This window comes from Pholis gunnellus (assembly GCF_910591455.1).
Source record: "Pholis gunnellus genome assembly, chromosome: 5".
Lineage (NCBI taxonomy): Eukaryota > Metazoa > Chordata > Actinopteri > Perciformes > Pholidae > Pholis > Pholis gunnellus.
The window spans coordinates 6,219,684-6,240,246 of record NC_136531.1 but is presented as its reverse complement, the minus strand read 5'-3'; the positions used below and the strand labels follow the sequence as shown (position 1 = coordinate 6,240,246).

General features: G+C 41.0%; 2 protein-coding genes across 2 annotated transcripts; both read right to left on the bottom strand.

The window, feature by feature from the left end:
* Nucleotides 1-4,991: 4,991 nt before the first annotated feature.
* Nucleotides 4,992-7,287, bottom strand: LOC306695899 (monocyte to macrophage differentiation factor 2-like; the record flags this gene model as incomplete). The annotated part of the gene is made up of 6 exons (XM_079159329.1): nt 4,992-5,195; nt 5,298-5,367; nt 6,284-6,385; nt 6,478-6,552; nt 6,800-6,960; nt 7,210-7,287. The coding sequence occupies 6 exons, from the start codon at nt 7,285-7,287 to the stop codon at nt 4,992-4,994; spliced, it is 690 nt and encodes a 229-aa protein (XP_079015455.1).
* Nucleotides 7,288-12,799: 5,512 nt separating this feature from the next.
* arpc1b (actin related protein 2/3 complex, subunit 1B) lies at nt 12,800-19,008 on the bottom strand. Its single transcript, XM_079159325.1, has 10 exons — nt 18,847-19,008; nt 18,150-18,293; nt 17,308-17,412; nt 16,294-16,516; nt 16,085-16,192; nt 15,332-15,562; nt 15,182-15,257; nt 13,925-14,124; nt 13,703-13,793; nt 12,800-13,225 (listed from the first exon to the last, which is right to left on the bottom strand). The coding sequence occupies exons 2-10, from the start codon at nt 18,211-18,213 to the stop codon at nt 13,187-13,189; spliced, it is 1,137 nt and encodes a 378-aa protein (XP_079015451.1). The 5' UTR covers nt 18,214-18,293; nt 18,847-19,008; the 3' UTR covers nt 12,800-13,186.
* Nucleotides 19,009-20,563: the final 1,555 nt, after the last annotated feature.

The window sequence follows — 20,563 nt, the reverse complement described above, 5'->3', positions numbered from 1 at the left end:
CCGAAATTAATCCGCAGATGACTCGTCAGGCGCGGTGCTAAAAGCGAACGAGCCGGCCTCACGCGGTCCGCAGGTGTGTCTAATGATTGGAGTCGAGCTCATCTCACACGCAATTAATAATCAATTAGCGGGAACGCTGTGTCGACACGTGAACAACACGCAACAACAATGACATGTTTAACTGCAAGGGTGGTATTAAAACAGAAAAGAAAACTGTGGCGCGTCTGCGCGTAATGTTGCGAAATAAAATAGATCCTGGAAAAGTTGAGTGATTCCAGCATTGACTAGCCCAGTCCCCTGAGGGCTCTGCTGGGTGTCTGTTGCGTTAGTACTCACGCTGCCTGCATTGCGTGGCTCCATAGTGCTGGGGAATCCTTCTTGGCTTCTTTTTCATTCCGTCTCTCCTACAAAATAGAAAATCCCCGGAAAAATAAGGGAGGAGGGGTGGAAGAAAAAAAACAGCAAGCGACACCCAGCCGTCCGTGGCTGCAACACACTTAACTCCCCCAAAAAACAGCCCGTTAACTTGGACGACAGCCAATCGCTGAGGGCTCCTGTTTCTGTGCGCACATCTCCGCCGAGTGTCCGGCAATGCCTCCTGTCTCCTGCCTCCGGCAACCGCATTCCCCCATCCACAGCGGTTCACTGCCGGGCCGCGACGGAAACAGCCGAGCTCTCCGCGCCGCTTCACCTCGGCGCACCTGCTCTGGCACCCGAGTGTGCGGGCACACCGCCGCCTGGCGGACAGCCGCGGTACAGTCGCGACATGGAGGTCATGGGGATCCAAATAGTTAATATTAAATAAATAAATGTTATTTAAATAAACACAATATACGTAGCATAACCATGCAAATGTGAAGCAATCAAATTAGATTATTATTATAAAATGTAAACGTTTTTATTTTAAAATGTTAAAGAATCGTGACAATAACCTAAGTTACCTAAAATGTCATGGTTGTAGGCTTATAATTTGTCTTCATTTATTAATATGATTACTTATTTCATAATGCAGGACATTTTATTAATACAATTTGTTGGGGACAAAAAGGATCATTAACACACATGTGGTTTGTGTACAGATTCACAGTTACATTAGAGCTAATCACTCTTTATCATTAATTAGAACCTACTTTTATTTATTTATATCATTTTCAGTCCTACCATATATGAAACATATATATAACGTATGTTAAATACATGGAAGTCACATTTCACTGTTTCATTCATTAACTGGAAAATGGGAGAATGTTCAAGAATGAATACCTTAAATTATAGATTTCCTTCTCTCCATATTCTTGTGGTGTTATATCAATAACAGTAATGTATTTTAACATCAATCAATACCTTTTCAAATAAGAGGAATATGATTGTAAATCTTATCAAATGCAGCTCTTCTGTCTGATTTAATCCACTATCTTTGACATGAAAGTTTGGTTAATTCAAAATAGGCTAAAAAAAGGGTTAAAACCTTCATTCCAAAGATCATACTGTCAACGGTGCATATATGCAAATAGATGTTTTATTCATCGGTTTATATTTCATTTCATGTTTGTCCAAAGAGGTGGAATGTTACAAAATGTTGAGTACAGGAATTTACTGCATGAAAAGGCTTTTTTATTACAAGAGAAATAGAAAAGATAAAAGCATAGTTGGCATCATACAGGCTTATCACAGCACTAAAGCACCAAAGACACACACACAAAAAACAATATGAAAACTAGAGAGAGAAAGAATATGAGATAATATAATCAGTCTCGTACGACCATAAAGAAAACACCAGCAGCACTGAGAACAGAGTCAGCAGCTCCACAATCACAGAGCGTCTATAAACAATGTACAGAGGGTCCATGAAGGCCTCATGGAGAGTTTACAAAACTCTATACAAAGTCAGGTCGGCGTTGTATGTCTGAATGAGAGAGATATTAAAATCAAGACAAGACAGACAGACGTCAAATCCTCAAATACTTCATCTCAGCGTCACCAAACTTGCCTGTAGAGCAAGTCAAAATACTGCCTATGATAGACTGAAGGCTCAATCATTTGATGTTTCTCAGAGGCTCAAGTGAACACTTAGAGCACAAATACTAAAAGGTACTCTTACATTTGAGAATATATCCGACAAATTTAATTCCAGACTAAGATATCCACAGTGTGACAAATATAATTCCCAGTCCATTGTGACAATACATTTGCTCTGACATTAAATGATCACTCCCTAAAGACAAAGAAAACTAAGGGCTAAACAACGACAACAAAGATGTGTGTTACCTCCAGGTTTTTTCAACACAGTGTGTTTTTGTTGGTCAGGTGTCTCAAAAATAGGTTTCTTTGAATTTTAGTTGGGTTTTTTTGTCACTAGATATTTTTTTGGGGACTCTACAGTTTAATGATGCATTCATATGCTGGTTGGTGAGTTGTAACTGCAACAACTTTGAGTAATATTGAGGAATGAACATTATGACGTTTTTAAAAATGAAAGTATATTTGAGACGACCTGTTCAAAGGAGACAGTTCCTGCACAGCTGCTCCTTTGTTAAAATGTGCAGATTTGTTCTATAATTCTTAGATAATATTAGTAAAGTTTGTGTATTTAAAGAATAAGTGATCCAGTACTTTAACAAAAGAAGATCTTTAACATTGTAAGATAAGGTTATTTTTGCCTTCCACATTTTTTCAGAGCTCCTGCACTCACTTGAATGAAAATGCATCTAATTAGTGTTTATCACAGTGAGTTTTGATGCAAAGCTAAAAGCAAATTTAGAGGGTTGGTCAGCTTTGGTGAACATGTGATTTCTAGTTCTTTATTTTAAACTAATCCTGCTGCAGTAATATCCTTCGTGTTTATGTGACAATTTCTATCTGCATTAAAGCTTCGTCCTGTTCGGTTGCTTCATAAATATGAATGTGCAGCTTGCAGAAAACATTTCTGCCCTACGTGGGCATTTTTGTTGCTGCAGACAGTGCCAGAACAACCGGAGCAGCTTTAGTGGACCTTGAATGTGGCTTCACAGGCGTTACAGCCCAAATGATCCAAATCCTGAGAGACAAACAGCAGCGATAAAGATGTTGAACAGGAGCAGAGCTTTTGAAAAGTTCTTTTACACCTATGGATACTAGACGCCACGACCTTTTGGTCCTCCGGCCATACTGATCATACGATACAAGCTCGTCCAATACACAGTGTGCAACCACATACAGCTTAACACTAAGAGTACATACATGTTTCAAATATACTTTTTATGTGTTCAAGGTACATGCGTGCACGTGTAAACATAGACTCAGCCGATTACAGGCTTTGGATTCATGGGAGTCTGATAGTATAGGGTACATACAAACACAGGCATACACACACACCACACACACACCTGAGATGCCTTAATATTGGGCCAGATTGTTCAACAATACTATAGCTTCAGTTTCCTTTCAAGTGTGAGAAGTATATGGTAGTAGTGTGCTATCAGGTATGGCAGTAAGTCAGTCTTCTGGCAGTGCTAAATTCGACAGTGGTTTCCCCTTCTTAGGTTCAACCATGTAGCGTTTACAAACTATCAAATGGTCCCATTCATTAAGTTGAATATGGTGAAGATAATCAGCTGACACTTAAAGTACATTAGAAGTAAATAAGGATGAGGTCAACATATACTGTACGTCATTAATAAATATATTCTGTATAAATCGTACTGGTGACATCTTCACTGACTAAACCTATAATCAACAACAGTAAAGTATTAGAAGTCAGTAATTATGCTCGATAATCTACCGTGTAGAGCCTGGTAAATGTGGAAGCACACAAGTAAAGTCCATGAAGATCTGTATGTTCAACATAAAAAAAAAAACATTCTACAATCATGCTTGATTTAGAACTCACAGTAAATCATTGATTGAAGCAACTGCTGTTAAACCATATAGTGTACTACAGTGTAGCACAACTAGTAACAAAAACAGCAATTCTACTATCTAGTAGTAAGTTACTGATGTTGCAACCTCCAAAATATAATCAAACCAAAACCTTCTGTTAATGATGGTAATAGTACTTTAAATAATGTCCTGAAACTAATTATGATAGTCGAGTCAGCTAATTGTAAACATTGTCCTCCTCTTGACAATAAGACAATGTCTCAATTCAGCTTCTGAACACTGAATATGGATGTGCACCACATAGAGAGGACTCTCCATAAATAGTAATTCAACCCCTGATCTTTGGAATGAAACCAAAGTTCCTGCGAAAATTAACTTAAGATTTAACTCAACCGGGCTGTTAAAAGTAAAAACAAAAAGGTGTGTCCCGATTCACAGGCTGCCTCATTTGAAGTCCAGAGTTTTCACAACAGGCTGAAACAACTGGCAACTATTTCCAGTCTCCACCACAGTGTCCAACAATCCAATGGTGTCCTACAATGGTGCGTTCAGATGTCCTCATCAACTCATACATTATTTAAATAATAAAGATAAATTCATTAATATGGATACATTTACCAATACTGTAGTCCATTGTTTGGAGTTATGTGAAGGTGAAGCATCACAACAGGTACTTTACAGTACTCAGATATCATTAAACCTGCCCGAGTTTGACTGCTAGTTCTTTATCCATGCTAGCAGCATAGACAACAACAATTGGATGGATTGCCATGAAATTGCCCACATGATGAATCCTAATCCCTTGACGTTCCACAAAATGTTGTACAGACATTCATGGTCACCAGAAGATGCATCTTAATGACTTTTGTAATCCCAAAGTGGCTGTAGACTCTTAGACTTGTTGCAACTTTGCTGATGAACATGTTTCTGTTGTTCTTTTGCTTTACGAGTTGACAAGGATCACCTAAATGCACCGTTAGTTTTTGTCCCTGTGATGCTTGTTTGTACTGTTTATTCGGGGGAGGACAACTCGCTTTCCAAAGGAAGCTGCCTATGAATTTGGACACAGCTCGGATCATCCCCTTGAAGTTGCTCAAACACTGGAGTTACTTCCTGTGAGGTCAGCCCTGATGTCATCTGGATGTCTGGACCTGATTGGGTGGCTGGGCATAAAGGTACTTCCAGATGGCGTAGTAGTGTATGGCCGCTCCCATTGCTACAAACAGGTGCCAAATGGCATGAGCGAATGGGACGATGCCGTCACTTTTAAAAAAGACCATCCCCAGACAGTAGCAGGCTCCGCCCACCAGAAGCTCACACAATCCCGACTGCTCCGGCTGTGAAAAAGCAGACATCTCATTACGTTTAACTTTTAAACACATTACAATAAGGAAATGAATAAGAAAACTCAAAGCCTGCAGGTAAGACTAAATGCTCACCATTGAGAGGATGACCAGGGCAGGAAAAACTCCCATCACCGTATAGCAGATCAACTCCGTGATCTTATACCTGACACAAAGAGGAATAATTCAGCATGGAAAATAATGTGTCTTAACTCTTAAGTCTCAACTCAATGTCCCACTTACTGGCTATTTCTGAGTTTTCAACTGTGTCTCACAAGACCTAAACATAGAACTTCTGTCAAGTGATAACAAGAGGTACAAGAATGGTGTTTGGTATTAAATGTGGAAGGCCGTGATTCTTCACTATGTATCCACTGACTCAATCACCTTTGACTTCTTCCCAGTCGACTCAGTGTTCAGGTTTTTTCCTGGTGTTCAGACAGCTGATGTTGTCTGTTTGTCTTTATGTCCGAGGACGACTGTGGCTAGAAGTCTTTTTACACGTAGGTAGTATCTGCACGTATACGCTCACCGTAGTAAACGGATTGGCCATCGGCCAAACCAATCAACATTAAATACTGTTTTCTAACTGTTAAATTAACTTATGTAAAGCTACTGCTGATATTTCGCCACTTGTTGCATGTGCTTCACAATAAATGCATTTTAATGTGAAGGCACTGATATGCCTTTAATGTGAGACTGGAAGTGTCCACAATGACTTCTGCAGTGAGCTAACAAAAATGTACTCAATATTTTGTAGTTGTCAAACAGAAGATTTTTTTAAAAGCTTTGTATCATTAGATGTTTAACAAAGCTTGCTCATGGACTAAAAAGACTACATCTGAATCATTTTCTCACACAGAATTGAAAGATTTCAGATTTTGGGGAAAAAATGATGACGTCTGAGCCAGCTCCATTCGCTGATGAAATCATGGGATGCGGTTATAAGCTCAAATATAACTAATAAGTGGACCTTCGAGTTGAGATTGATGTGTCACACGGGTGAAACATTTGATTAGACTAATAAATAGAGAGACAGTCCAACATTGATAAAAGTAAACAAATGAACATAATGAACTGACCTCTCATGGAAGAAGAAGACGTAGGTGGTTCCAAAAGAGGCCATGACCCAAACCAGCCAGCGCATGTGACACCCCCAGGGACCCAGCTCCCGCAGGTTCAGCCTGTGGGGGCATGGAACAGGAACACATAACTACAAACACGGTATATAAAACAGGCAAATACACATATGCATGAAGCAGGCTAGTTTGTTTACCAAGGGGCGTAGGAGGCAGCAATGAAGAAATAGATCACCATCCTGTCACACATGTGGAAACAGTGCTCCACAGACCTGAAGAGAGAGACCAAACAGCCTCATGACAACTGAGTGACACTGTTTATACATGTAGCATCAGTGTCTTTTAATTCTCAAAAACTAATCTGGAGTGCGGGGATATGCATATTTGCTCTGGTGTGTCTCTGAAGTGAAAGGGGCCATGCGGGAAGCTTTTCAGTGTCCTCTTACATCTTTTAACCATACATATTAGCAGCAGTGTTACAATCCAGTCCAAGTATTGTGTGCGAGTGTGTTTTTGTACCGCAGATGGCTCTTCTTCCAGGCCACAGTGTGGAAGAGGGTGGAGATGATGAAGAGCGAGCTGAGCCCCGCCCCGTACACCCAGGCCGACAGCCGCTCCCATTGGTCCTCCGACTGGAAGTGCAACATGGAGCTGCCCAGCAGGCTGGGGATTATCCATAACTAGATGAATTAATCACACAAATGCAACATGAGATACAGACAGACAAACAGATAAACGTGCAGGATAAAAGTGAAATCTTGAGCATAGGTGTAGTTTTAAAAAAGAACCTGGCATTGTCTCTCATTGGTCTGCTATGTCATAGTGCTGGATTTTTCTCCTGTGTCATTTGTTAATGACCACCTTCTGTGGTCTGTGTGTCTGTGTGTGTGTGTGTGTGTGTGTGTGTGTGTGTGTGTGTGTGCATTCACCGCATGCGTGGCACAGTTGGCAGCATGCTCATATTCTGTGGGCTGGTATCTCTTGTTAGGAGGAACACGGTTGTTCATAAACCTGGAATCATCAGAAAATCACCAGGTTTAAGTTGATACATCTCCATGAAATGTTTAATATCTGAACTGAAATCTGAAATTAGATGTTAGCGTTGCCTGTGTGCAACAAGGAGCAACTCTCTACACACTAGCACAGCTGAAACTAATAAAAGAAATAAATGAAAAGAAATACAACAACATTGTACATTTGTGTCCCTAAAAGCAGAATTTGAGGGAATCATATGGGCTGTAATGATCATTTTTTTGATGTCCTGTTTTTACAGGATTATGAAACATTTGTACCAAATACATACAACCACCTTTTATAGAGTGCAATCAAGTAAAAAGGACTTGTATTTTTATGAAGAAGACTAGACCCGAGATAATAACACAAAGCACGCATACCAGCAGGGAAACAAGCAAACTGGAACGCAACAAAATCACATGATGAGGATGTTCATGTTGTAATTCTACTCTTCTAAACAAAAACAAATAGATAGACTTCATAACATCTTCCAATATTTGTATCCATTTCACAAAAATCTCACCCCATCCTGTCCCTCTTGCTTAGCAACACGAGATCATGCTTCAACTTGTTGCCATGACTGCAGTTGCCTGGCAACAGTGGGTAACCACGGACCGACTGAACCGACGGCGGGGTTTGTCCCGACGATCTCGGTCATAAACAATTCACATGTACAGACATTCCTGCATATTCATATTCACACACAACACACACACACACACAACACACACACACACACATCTATATGCATATATACTCAAATCTATCCCTTTGAACAGACGCCCAAACAAACATAGAACAGCTTAGGAGGTAGCAACCCCCGTCAGTGATGTCACTGTTGTCATGGAAACCACCGAGCAGGGATTGTCTTTTTTTTTTCTTTTTTTTCTTCTTCTTCCCACACCAGAAAACTCCTCGTTTCTTTCTTCGCTCATCTCTCCCATCTTCCTCTCCTGCTGCTCCCCGACCATGTCTCCTCTCTGCTTCCCGACAATTAAATTAACATGCAGGAAGGCAAATGGACAAAGACGTCCATGCAGACACGCAGACACACACACACACACACACACACACACACACACACACACACACACACACACACATATACACACATTCACTCACAAACCACAACCCCTCCCTACTTTTATGCTGCATCTTGCAGAGCCAGATTTCATAAGAGACCTAGATATAGCAATGTCTCCATCTCTTTCTAACACACACACACACACACACACACGCACACACACACACACACACACACACACACAGTGTTCTAAGATTGGTGGGACTCAAAATAAGAAACAGGGAACCATCAAAGGGAGTACCACTCAAATTAAAAAATCATATATATATATATATATATATATTTTGAATTTTTGAGCTTAGGACAATGAGTTCTTTCTTTCGAACCTTAAGATGTTTCAGCCAAAGATAAAAGATCTAACACCTAACAGCATCATCCATACTTCTACATATATTGCAAACATATAACCTACGCCCATACTTGTGCATTTATGCGCCATCTTCTCAGGGAAAAAGATCAAATTCTGCCTAAACATTTTCAAACGTTTCAGTCCAAGTGGAGGGATATCACCGTTAGATCTGTCCACTTTATATTTCTGTGTTGTTGTGCAACAGTGTGAAACGGTAGAACATGATGTTCTCCTCCTACGCGTCACCTGTTTTAAAACTGAAGGAGGATGTAAACATATATAAAGACAACGGTTAAAACATTATCTTAACAAACATGTTCCTCAAGCAGCTGGTTTTAGAGTGACACTCTTTCAGAGTTATTAATACTAACTGACCCAGCCCAGAAAAAAACACCGTCCTGTCCCAAATAAAAGGCTTCCTCGCTTTGCATCCAAGACTGGCCTCACAAGACTCACTCTTTGGTGTGTGTGTGTGTGTGTGTGTGTGTGTGTGTGTTTGTCAGTGCCAGGCCCAGCAGGCTTGGCCGGGTCATTAATGACTTTATCAAGCTGGCTGATAATTACCAGGCCAGAGGCCAGGCAGAGAGACACACTAAGTGGACAGAGAGGAGCAGAGCTGCGGAAACATCATGATAACTCTTCTCATACGACAGCAGGACGGACAGAGGGAACGCTCTCGTTGTCTTATTGAACCGTGAAGACCAAAACCTCCGTCCACTTAACGGTGAACATGAATTAATCTTACAGCCTGTTTTATGGTCCAGCTAGTCCGGCTCTTTGTGTGTCAGTATATCAAGTGTAGAAAAAAGAAGGAAACCGGTGAAAAAAAAAAAAAAAAAAAAAGAACTTTCCAGAAGAGCTGAAACAATTAGTTAAATAATTGATGAGTCCACAGATAGAAAATCAGTCAGCAACCATTTTAATGATATATTGATTAAGTCACAGGCAGAAATGTCTGGTTCAAGCTTCTCAAATGTAAGGATTTGCTGCTTTTATAATTGCTGCATATCATTATAAATGAAATATGTTTGGGTTCACCTGGTGCTGTGGGACGTTGTGAAAGTCATGTTTCATGATCTGATGAAACAGATCATGTTTCTTGTATCCATTACAACTAATGGATACAAGAAACACCCATTAGTTGTAATTGTATATTCTGGTGGACTCTATTGCGTGTTTTGGTGTAAAAATGATATAAAATAGATTATTTTCATTATTGATTAATCTGTGAGTAATGTTTTTGATTAATATGCGAAATGTCAAAATAATTTGTGCACCAATCACAACATTTCATTTTAAACTATACAAAACACAGCAAAGCAGCACATTTTTACATTTAAAAAGCTTGATCAACACAGAATGTTGTTCCTTGATTAAACAACTGTAACAATTAATCAACTTTAATTGTTTGAGGTCTAGTGTAGAGAAATTCCCCAACAACGAATTTTCATATTATTTTAGCAAATAAACATAATTACGATTATCTAACTTCTTTAAGAAGTTATGGCATCTGTGTACTCGTGCAGGACAAATCACAATAAAGATATTTAGCCTATAGTCTCCAATACAACAACACATTGAACTTCACATGAAACAGGTTTTTCATCATATCTCATTTTAAGTACGAGCTAAGGAGGTTTGGCTCGTGGTAAAAAAAACATATTTGGGTTTAAAAGGGCTTATCAATGTGGTTTGCTCTCGAGTTAAAACAATTTTGATAAGCTGTTAATCGTTTCACTCATTTTTCAAGAAAAAAATACCACAAACATGCCGATTTCTAGCTTCTTAGATATGCTGATTTTTTCAATTTTATATCAGTGTGAACTGAATACCTTTGGGCTTTGGACTGTAGGTCGGAAAAAATAAGACATTTGAAGATGTCACCCTAAGCTCTGGGAATGTGTGATGGACATTATGTACTATTTTCTGATATTTTACACACCAAACAATCGATTAATCGAGGAAGCAATCAGCACATTAACTGGTTGTGAATATAATTGTCAGTTGCAGCCCTGGTCTGCTCTGTTTGACCTCTTCCTATGTGAAGCACATCCATGACAACCTGGACCCAGACTCTGTTTTCTTTCTTCATGTGTAAGTTCAAATATAAGAGAGGGATGTGCGTTTGTGTGGCCTATTGTGTGTGGCAAGAAAGACTGTGCAGACAGAAAGGAAAAAGGAGACAGCGACATGATGAGGAGGAGGAGGAGGCAGAGGAGGAAGAGGGACTTGGCAGGTGTGTCTGTGTGTGTCTAATAATGCTGCTTGTCAGGCAAATAAACCCTGAGCTGCACAATCATCACATCACCAGTTACAAGATATGTTGAAATGTAAACGTTGACTTTTATCATTTTTTTTAAACAGCTTGTTCCCAAACCCTTCATCCTCTGCATCCTCATCCTCTATCAGGTACCAATATGATTCATTTTTCTAATCATACTTTGTATTATCAGCGGGATATAAAACATGATTTCACCTACCTTATAAGATTCATTTACAGTGGAAATAAGCAACAGTTGACAGCAGACAGACAGTATTGGCTAAAGCCCGAATCCCCTCTTGAGTGTGCAGCGAATAACGCGCCGATCACTTCTGATCCGGTCGTAACGGGCAGGTCTAATGTAACGTAACGAGCATCGTCGTTTCACCGGGGAGGACGTCGTCCTGAATCCTCATCTCAAGCGGCACCGGGAGACGGATGCATCCCGACCCAGCTGCCTCCAGAGGCTCCAGTCCGGAAGTGTGGGCGTCGGGGATGGTCTCTCTGAGGGGACGGCCGCTATCCCTGCACGGTGGTGATGTTGGAGATGTTGGTGGTCTGTCTCTCTCTGTCTCCCTCCCTCTCTCGCGCTCTCTCTCTCTCCCTCGCGCTCTCTGTCTCTGCTGGAGCTCCAGCCGCCGGTTCACCTCATCACGACTCGGGGAGGTGGGTTGTTTTCCATCACTGAAGGATGCCACATCATTTTCTCAGGGACCGATTCGTGGCTGAGGAGATTTACCGATTTGTTGTTGTACGTGCAGTTCCCGGTTCTACCTCCAGGTGACGATGAAGGCACGGAGTTGGAGGCCGGTTGATGATATATGATGATGATTGTTTTTATTATTGTTCTCAGCTAAAGAGACACACTACTTGGAGGGGCACGTGGGTCAATTCATTAATCCTGGTTACTCAAACAGTTTATATAATATTGGTCCAGACGGAAAAAACTAACCCCCGATGATGTCATAGTGATGTCATCTGGGTTTTCGATTGATGATTGGGCTAAACAAACCAGAGAAGGGCTTGGCTTTTGGTTTACCTTAGAATACTGTATTTCAGAATTTTACACAAAATATATCCTCCTAATTTTGTTATCGCTAATTTACAGATGTTGATATTTCTGTGAGGCCCACTCTTTATTCCTCTTTTGTTTATTTATTTTATTTCTCACTTATTTTAAACATTTTGGAAAGCTCTAGTCTAGAAGCTACTAATGCTGTACCGGGGAGAGCGGGGTCAGTTGGGACAGTGTCTTATTAGCAAAGTTAGAAAGCAACAGTGCCAAACTCAGCCACACCTTCTTTACTTTGAACCTGACTATTACATTGACATTACATTTTATTCACAGTTTATGTACATTTTGTTAGTTTTCTTCTTCCATACTGTTTTTAAGTTATGCCACACAACTAACAATTACCTTTTTGAAAAGCTATGTATCTCATTTCACTCAACTGTTCCGTTACATTTCCTGAACATTGTTAAATGTTAAATCTCTTTACTATTTGTTTTCATCCATGTGTCATTTTTGTGTCAATACAGAATAAAAACTTTTCTTTAGGTTGACAAAACAATGTCAGCTCTCATGTACTGAGCTTTTGACCACATCACATGGTCTTCATAAGGAGCATTTCATCTGTTCAAACTTCACATGATTCTGAGCATCTCTGCAACAAATAAGTAAGTGGACCTTGAGTTGTTTTCTCAACTGCTCTTTCTAAAGAAGAATGAGCTTCCTCATGTTGTTAAAACCTCCAGATTCACAAAAACAATAAGCTATGTGACACACCTGTAATGAACCACGCATTTGTTAAGCACTGTAACAGCAATTGTTTATTAAATGCATATTATGACCAGCATAAGCTTTAAACACATACTGTAGCCTTTCATCGTGATTAATATAAAATTCCTGCTTTAAGCATTCAGCTCAGACGGAGCTTTCTGTGATTATAGTTAACGAACTCATAAAGTACCGTTTGCAGACCTGTGGCCAGTCCCTCTGTGTACAGTGTGGAGTTTAACAAGCTCAGCAAAGAGCTTCAGAGGGATTACAAACACTGACTGACTCGAGTCTGGTCGTTTAATTTGTATAGAAAATACCTGATTAAAATAAGGCCAAGAAGCTTTGTGTAATAAGGCAGCAGTTTTCCTTCATATCTCCAGAAGCTAATATACGTCGGGTGGAGTGATGTAAACTTCGGTTCAGACTATCTTTAAATCCTTCATTGCAGACTCCAGAGACTGAAAAAAAAGAATGAGATAAATTATGATATTATCTTGGAAAACAGCATGTCAGCAGTACACTATTAGGGCTGGGTATTATTTAAAAATAACGACATAAGTACCCTTAAAGGGATACCGATACCAATAGCGTGCTTCATTTGATACCTTTTTTTATTTTATTCCATACCCATCATGTGATTTGAAGCATTCAGTTGCATAAAATGCCATCACAACCACAGGCGTGTGGGTATAGACATACTTTCAAACATTTAGTGGCATCTCAGCACGCTGCACTGCCAACGACATGAAATACGCTGCGCTTGACTTTAAAAAAAGATTAAATGCATGTATCGTTTGACTGGAGAAGTTTTGATACTAGATAGTACTGAATTATTAGTTCCAATACCCAGCCCCTAGATACGACACAAATAAACATTTGACCATATCAGTGTATTCTTGTGTAATCTGTGCAATGTGTGTGTGCGTGTGTGTTACCTTAACATCCCAGATGCACATTCCTCCATCCATGCCGGTGGTGCAGAACTTGGTGCACTGGTTTCGTCCTCCTTCCAGCACTGAGATTTGGCTGCAATATAGTTTCAAGTCAAACTCTGTGCATATATGATGTTACAAAAAAAAAGCTTGTTCAACAGAGGATGATGATGATGATGAAGAGGTCTTTGAATAAGAATTTTTGTTTCTTTTTCTACTCCTCACTTGATGCTGTTCTTGTGCAGGCTGTTCAGGTCCTTCTCGGTGCTCTGGGTCTCTGAGCCCTTACGGTCCAGGTTCTGGAAACGTTCCCTGGCACTGATGCCCTTCTGGGCCGCCTGCTTAGGAACGTCCAGCTTGCCACCAAATGTCAGGCTGGTTTTGGCCCCGTTGTACACAAACAGCACCGGGTAACAGTCGTGGCCCTGGAGGAGCAGAAACACATGAGTCAGAGCTGAAAGATGTTCTGTGTGGATCACAGTAACATCAGATTTCTCATAATATGAGAAATTAGATATCGCTCATGATTTTGTTTTATATCCAGTTATATCTAGAAAGCTCAAAGCCATTTTGTGTAGAATCAGTCTTTCAAAGTATTTTGGTGATGTGTCCCCGTATGTAACAATGCCTGTTTGTTTTGTTATACCACCACTGTGAGGTGCCAAAGTGGAGATATACACATAGTGGCTTTAAAGCAAGACTATGTAACTTCTGAAAGAAGAAGAAATAAAACATTCTTCACAAGCAATACAATGCACTGTTATACAATACCCTCAGGAGCGATTTCACAAAAGGACTGCACGGCTTTTGCAGCTAGAAAGTCAAACTTTGTAATTCTCAAAGCACCCGCAGAGGGTGAAATGCATCTATAACTGTGCTGCCAAGCAAAGACGGCTTCAGGGCTCCTGTGCTATTTGAACGTATTTAAATTAAGTCGAACATCTTGAGAAAAATCGTCTTCTTTCTATGTAAATGAGCCTCATTGCAAATAAGGTCCAATTCACAAAGATCAGCACTAATATTTAAAAATAAAACTATTCTGAGTCTTCAGAGAGTTGGTGGTAACTGGAGCATATTCATACTGACAGACTGGAATATACAATTAACCCGTAATAAACAATTACGGGTTCTCTATGTCACATTTAAATTCCTTACCTGAAGTTTTGAGGAATTCCTCTGCACCTCGTTGGTCAAGACCAAGGGTGAATATGTATTTGTTTCTTTATCTAAACTTCATTCAGTATCTCTCATTCTTTCCAGCTCGGTGAGGTGGGAGTTCCACAAATGTGAACCTTATTTATTGCAATAAAACTCAGGGGAAAAAAGCTCTCTGTGAATTAATTCTATATTCTATTCAGAGGGGAGTTTCCACCCAAAACAGCAAAGCCGCCATATTATGACATTGGTTGATTAACTCTGGGTTTACTTGAAGGCTCACTGCTGAAATGTGTTGGCTGTTGTGTTAATGCGTTGAATACTTACAGCTGCTACTAAGCTGTTCTCAGTGATGAAGGTGACACACAGCAAAGGAAGAGACTCAGAGCTCAGACTGTTCACCCTGCGGAGTCATGCCAAAAGGTCAGAGTGCATACAAACACATACACACAAGTATGCAGCCCCGCCCTCTCTTACGTGCCGGTCTTGCCTCCCTCTGCGACAGACACCGTGGAGTCGTGGGAGGTCCAGGCCAGGCGGTTGCCGGAGTGTGAGAAGCAGACGCTGTGCACCCAACCTCCAGCTGTGGTCTCACCTGCTGCTCCAGACCCGCCAGATTCAAACAACATCTCCCCGAACGGCATCTTGCTGCCCCAGGAGGTGGGACCGGGCTTCTCCTCCACCTCCTTTATGTAGGCGGAAAACACCCTGTGGGCGAGAGGAGTCGAGATGTGAACAAGACAGAAGGAAGACAGAAGGAAGCAAAGAGGACAAAAACAATGGCTGATCAACACAGGGAGGCCCAGACAAATGAGATTTTTCTATGAACTCTGTGGTGTCTTTATGTCGTATTTGTGTGCTATAAAAATCAGCTAAATGCATACGAAGTGATGACATATTTTTATGGGATGATTAGGAATACGGTTGGCCTTTGGATTTAGATTAGGCTAGGAGCTAAGCCTAGTTTTTCTGATGGGTCTAAGTCAATTTAAGTTTGTTTATTCAGCTGAAAATCAACCTTTTCTCAGAGAGTTTTACAATCTCTACAGCACAGGATACAATCCATTCTTAGAGCCTCGATTCAAATAAGGAAAATCAGGAGAAAATGGAAAGGCAATAGGTTCCAGATGTACAGAGTAGACAGAAGTAGTAGAAGTATAAAATGTAGTCCCTAAAATGTCCTCACAAGTGTAGTTACACATTTGCACACCCCTTTTGATTCACTCATACCTGCATTTGAAGTCACAGCATCCAGCAGCCAGCAGGACGTTGTTGGGATGCCAGTCCAGACTCAGGATGGTGGAGCGGATCGGCTTCTTGATGTGCTTGCACACCCACCTTTAAATAACATAAATGAAATTAAATATGCTAGAAGCGTGTTGGTTCTTAATAATCAAATGCACCCTTTCATGAAGGAATCTATCCTCCGAGAACCTCACCAGTCGTTTTCCTGCTCAAAGTAGCAGATGGAGATGAGGCGTGAGCCGCTGCCTACAGCGAACTTGTTCTCTTGTGGCGACCACTTGACGCAGCGAGCAGCGCGGTTGATCCTGAGGATGACCAGGGTGGGCTTCCATGAGCCCTCTTTTAGGGTCCACACATAGGCGTTACGGTCCGCTCCGCAAGTAACTATACGGTTACTGTCTGTAGCCCAGTCGATACCTGCAGGAGAAAGAAACTCTTATCTAATCTAGGTGCATGCATCATAGTATATATTTAAAGGAATAAGGAAAACTTTCCTATCACAGGACACGTGAGATATTTTTTTAACTAATTACATTCGTTCAAGAACAAAACATTTGGAAGAGCAACTCTCCCACGTAAACAGCTACATATAACTGTGTTTAACAGACACATTGAAAGTGCTTTTTTTTTACTTTTTAAGAAGTGAGATGGAAAAAAATAGAATGGGTCTTTAAAGGTCCACTTTGATGTCCGTATGCTAATATGATTAGCTTATATTAAAAGAAAGACTGGAAACGGGGAAACAGTCAGAAATAGGTCGGCTATGTGTAATTTTTGCACAAAATAGAAGATACGAGATCTAACGTGTTAGCTAGAGAGTTTCAGAAATATCTGGTTCCCTTTGTACACAGCCAGGCTAACTGTTCCCTCTGTTTTCAGTCTTTGATGCTAAGCTACGCTAACCAGGCTCCAGCTTCATACCTGCCCTACAGTCAGAAAGTGGTTTTGATCTTCTCGTCTAACTCTCGACAAGAGGGAACATAAGTGTATTACCCAAAATTAAGTATTTCTTTAATTAAGTACCACTGGAGAGGAGAGTTGGAATTTTAAAACACATGTTTAGGAAATGCAAGACAGTCACTGGAACTCAAATAGTCATAGTTGACAAGCTCAAGTGGCATAGGATTTTACCTGAACGTCTCTAAACTTTGTGGAAAACAAATAAAAAAGTTATCAAAGTAATTACTGAGTCTGTGACTGCGTCTCACCTGTCACCTGCCCATTGTGCTCCTTCAGCTCATGGATCCTGTTCCACTTGGTCCCGTCCTTCTTGTAGATGTGGACCTCATGGTTGTTGGGGCACAGGGCGATCTCTGAGGAAACACATTAAAGTACTGCAAGTCAGTGAAACATATAAACAGGAAATTCAATCAGCGTGAGGACAAAGTACAGAGTGGGAGAAGTTTGTGGGGCTGATCAGTGGAGTGGAACACCGAACAGCTGATTTGGTGCATGAGAACAGAGATAACTAGAGAAATACAGCATGTATCTGCCGGCAGGCAGCACACAGACACATGGTATCTTTAAATAGACAACGCGCAAGAACTGCAACCTTCCTTCCCATAATGTTGTAGCAAACCCTGCACATGTTTTAGTCAGCAGATGAGTCAGATGCAGTGTTTGTCTAAAAGCAGCAGTGTGGGCGCTTTAGTGTGCATTTTTGTTTTCTGTGCTGAGTGTTAAGCCTGCAAGTTGAGTGAAACTACAACTGTATGACTCGACCACACGTCCGCTTTGCCCAGAAACCAAAGCGCTGATCAAAACAGCCAAATATGGCATTAGTTTCCTGCAGCTAACGGAGCACAAGAGCCTCTCAGAAAGGGCCCAGACACCACCCTTACTGTTACAGGAAACAGGAAATACCTTCTACCACCTGGGAGCCAATCACAAACCTCTGACTATTACACTATTTGTTCTTTGGCGCAGACGCTAGTTGAAGCAAGATGTTCCATGATGTCTGTGAATAAAGCTACAGTTTAGAGAGGAGACGACTCAGAGCCACGGAAACACAGGCCCCGAGTGACCAATCACAGACGGCGAGCAGACTTACGGGTACGATCTTTGTTCCAGGCATGGCAGCTAATTGGTTCCAGCAGGAAACTATGGTACGCCATGGCCAATCAGATGTTAGAAACAGACCAGGAAGGGCTGTGAGGAACCAGCGTCTGGTGAGCTGGGAGATAACGGTCTAAGTCTAGAAAAACAGAAGTGAAAAGATTATTGTTGTACGGAAGGACAGAGAAACACACAACAAAGTTATGAACTAGAATTAAGTTTACATAACTATTTATCACGATACATTCATCAAGAGTTGGTCGAAACTACTTATAAAAAGAACACAAAAGCAGCTGCTTTTAACCCTCTGTGCACAGAAAGACACACTGAACTTATCTCAATCAGGTTGTGTTAATGAAATCCAGACTTTTAGTGGCATGAGAGGAATGATGTAGATCACGGGTAACACAAACAAACTTCATACTTTACAGCTAGAGCACACACCCAGGAAATAGAGAGAAGCATCTGCATCACAGTCATTTTACAAGCACTACTTCAAAAAGAAATGACATAACATCCACGTTTCTGTGCTCAAGTAAGTGTGTGTGGGTTTGAGTGCCTAGTGCATACTTTTAGCTTTTCCCCTGAAAATACAGTACACACACAAAGTGTGCGCGTGGGTGTGTGAGTTAGTGATACTGACATGTCTAAACATACTCAGTCAACTGTTAAATATTTTCTAGGCTACTTACCCTGAGGGCTGGACAGAGATGAATGGGTGAATAGCTGCAGAGATGGAGAGTGAGGGAGAAGAGAGAGGCAGAGGAAGGTGGCGGATCAAATAAAGATGAGGGTGTTTAGCTCGCGGACTCTGGCCAGTCAACGCGAACGCCAACGACAGAGTGAGCTCAGGAAGAGAGAAGCTGAGCTGAGGAGAGGGAGGAGAGGTCAGAGGGGGAAGTGGAGGAGGGTACAGTGAAGCTCAGGAGGGGAGACATACAGGAAGTTTATGCAGGCTCACGCTTGAGGCGGAAAATGGGTGTAACAGTTCAGAAAATGTGAGAGAATGTGAGCAAACTTTTCATTTTCAAGAGAAACAAAAGGGAAAAGGGGAGAATAGAGGGAGGGGCATGAACACAATACAATGTTCTACAAAAAAGCAGGAAGTAGAAACTGAGGGGGAAGCGAAAAGAAGCATGAAAGACACGGAAAAAAGAAGGGGGAGGGCCGTATGGTCACTTCTGCATAAAGAAAGAGGAACAAGGAGTAGGGGAGGGATTAAACTGCAGAAGGGGGGAGGAAAGCGTCAGCAGCAAAAAGTTGACTATAGAAAAGATTTGCTCTTGTTTTTTCAATGTATTTTGAGTTATATTACCATAATCTAAGCAGTTCAGACTTCCTAACTGCAAGTTTACATGCTTTAACCGAAAGATCCCCTCACTTTGCTCTTAAAATCAGGCATGGGTGTTGTCTTAGGTTAGACACTTTCACTCTGTGCAAGAGTTTCCACACATAAAACTGAACTCTATATTGATCGGCATCATGGGCGTGTGACAGGCTGGTGTTCAGACAGGGCTAATTCTGTCTTACTATATAGTAAGCTGAATTTTATTCATTTTTTTGCTAACTTTTCTCCATAGAATGTGACCCTGACAGTTTATATTGTTATTTGTATTATAAACACCACTAAAGTTTTGATTGCATAAGGAGGCAGAGGCCTAGAGGACGACATGAATATGGCACTTCTGAGAAAGTAACTCTTAAACGCAGCCTTGTTACTGTAAATATGAACTCATGTACTTGTGACAATGTCTGCTCTGTCACTTTAAGACATTGATTTTGATGTTTTAGCCTCGAGGAAGTACGGCAGTGTCGGTCTGTCAGTCGACCACTTTGGTCCAAACTGAAATATCTCAACAACAATTAGGTGGATTGCCACGAAATGCTGTTCACACTTAGGTCACACACACATTCATCTACTAGCACCACCACATTAACACTGCATTCCCCCCAAAAAACCCTCTGTTTTAATTGCACCTTGAACCCTCTTGCTCACATATCCACTGCACAGAGGATTGTGGGTAAGATATAGCAAGAAAAGCATGCTGGTTTGCATCCTGCAAAATGTGACCCGATGCAGTAGGCATCTTGGTATTTTTTGCATACTGCATTTGACTGCATATTTTCTAACATACTAAATAATACAGTAGAATGGGTATTGGAACACCAGCATGATATCATTGCCATTGTGAGCTTGTTAGCATGCTGACGTTAGCGTTCAGAGCACAGCTGTACTGTAGTACAGCCTCAGAGCCACCTGTGACCACCTAGACGTGTTCAACACGCTTTAAAAATACAGTAACAAAAGAAATCCGTGGCTGCTTTGAAGATTAATGATATGAACCTGAAGCTCGACTGAAGTTTCGAGGGTTTCTTCTACAGCTACCTCCTTGTGTCAATTAAGTCTTT

Coding starts and splice junctions, on each gene's coding strand:
- arpc1b (XM_079159325.1), bottom strand. CDS start 18,213: ATGGCGTACCATAGTTTCCTGCTGGAACCAATTAGCTGCCATGCCTGG. Junction 16,517..17,307: donor GCACAATGGGCAGGTGACAG/GTGAGACGCAGT, acceptor TTTCTCCTGCAG/GTATCGACTGGGCTACAGAC. Junction 15,563..16,084: donor TGCTGTGACTTCAAATGCAG/GTATGAGTGAAT, acceptor TCTCGCCCACAG/GGTGTTTTCCGCCTACATAA.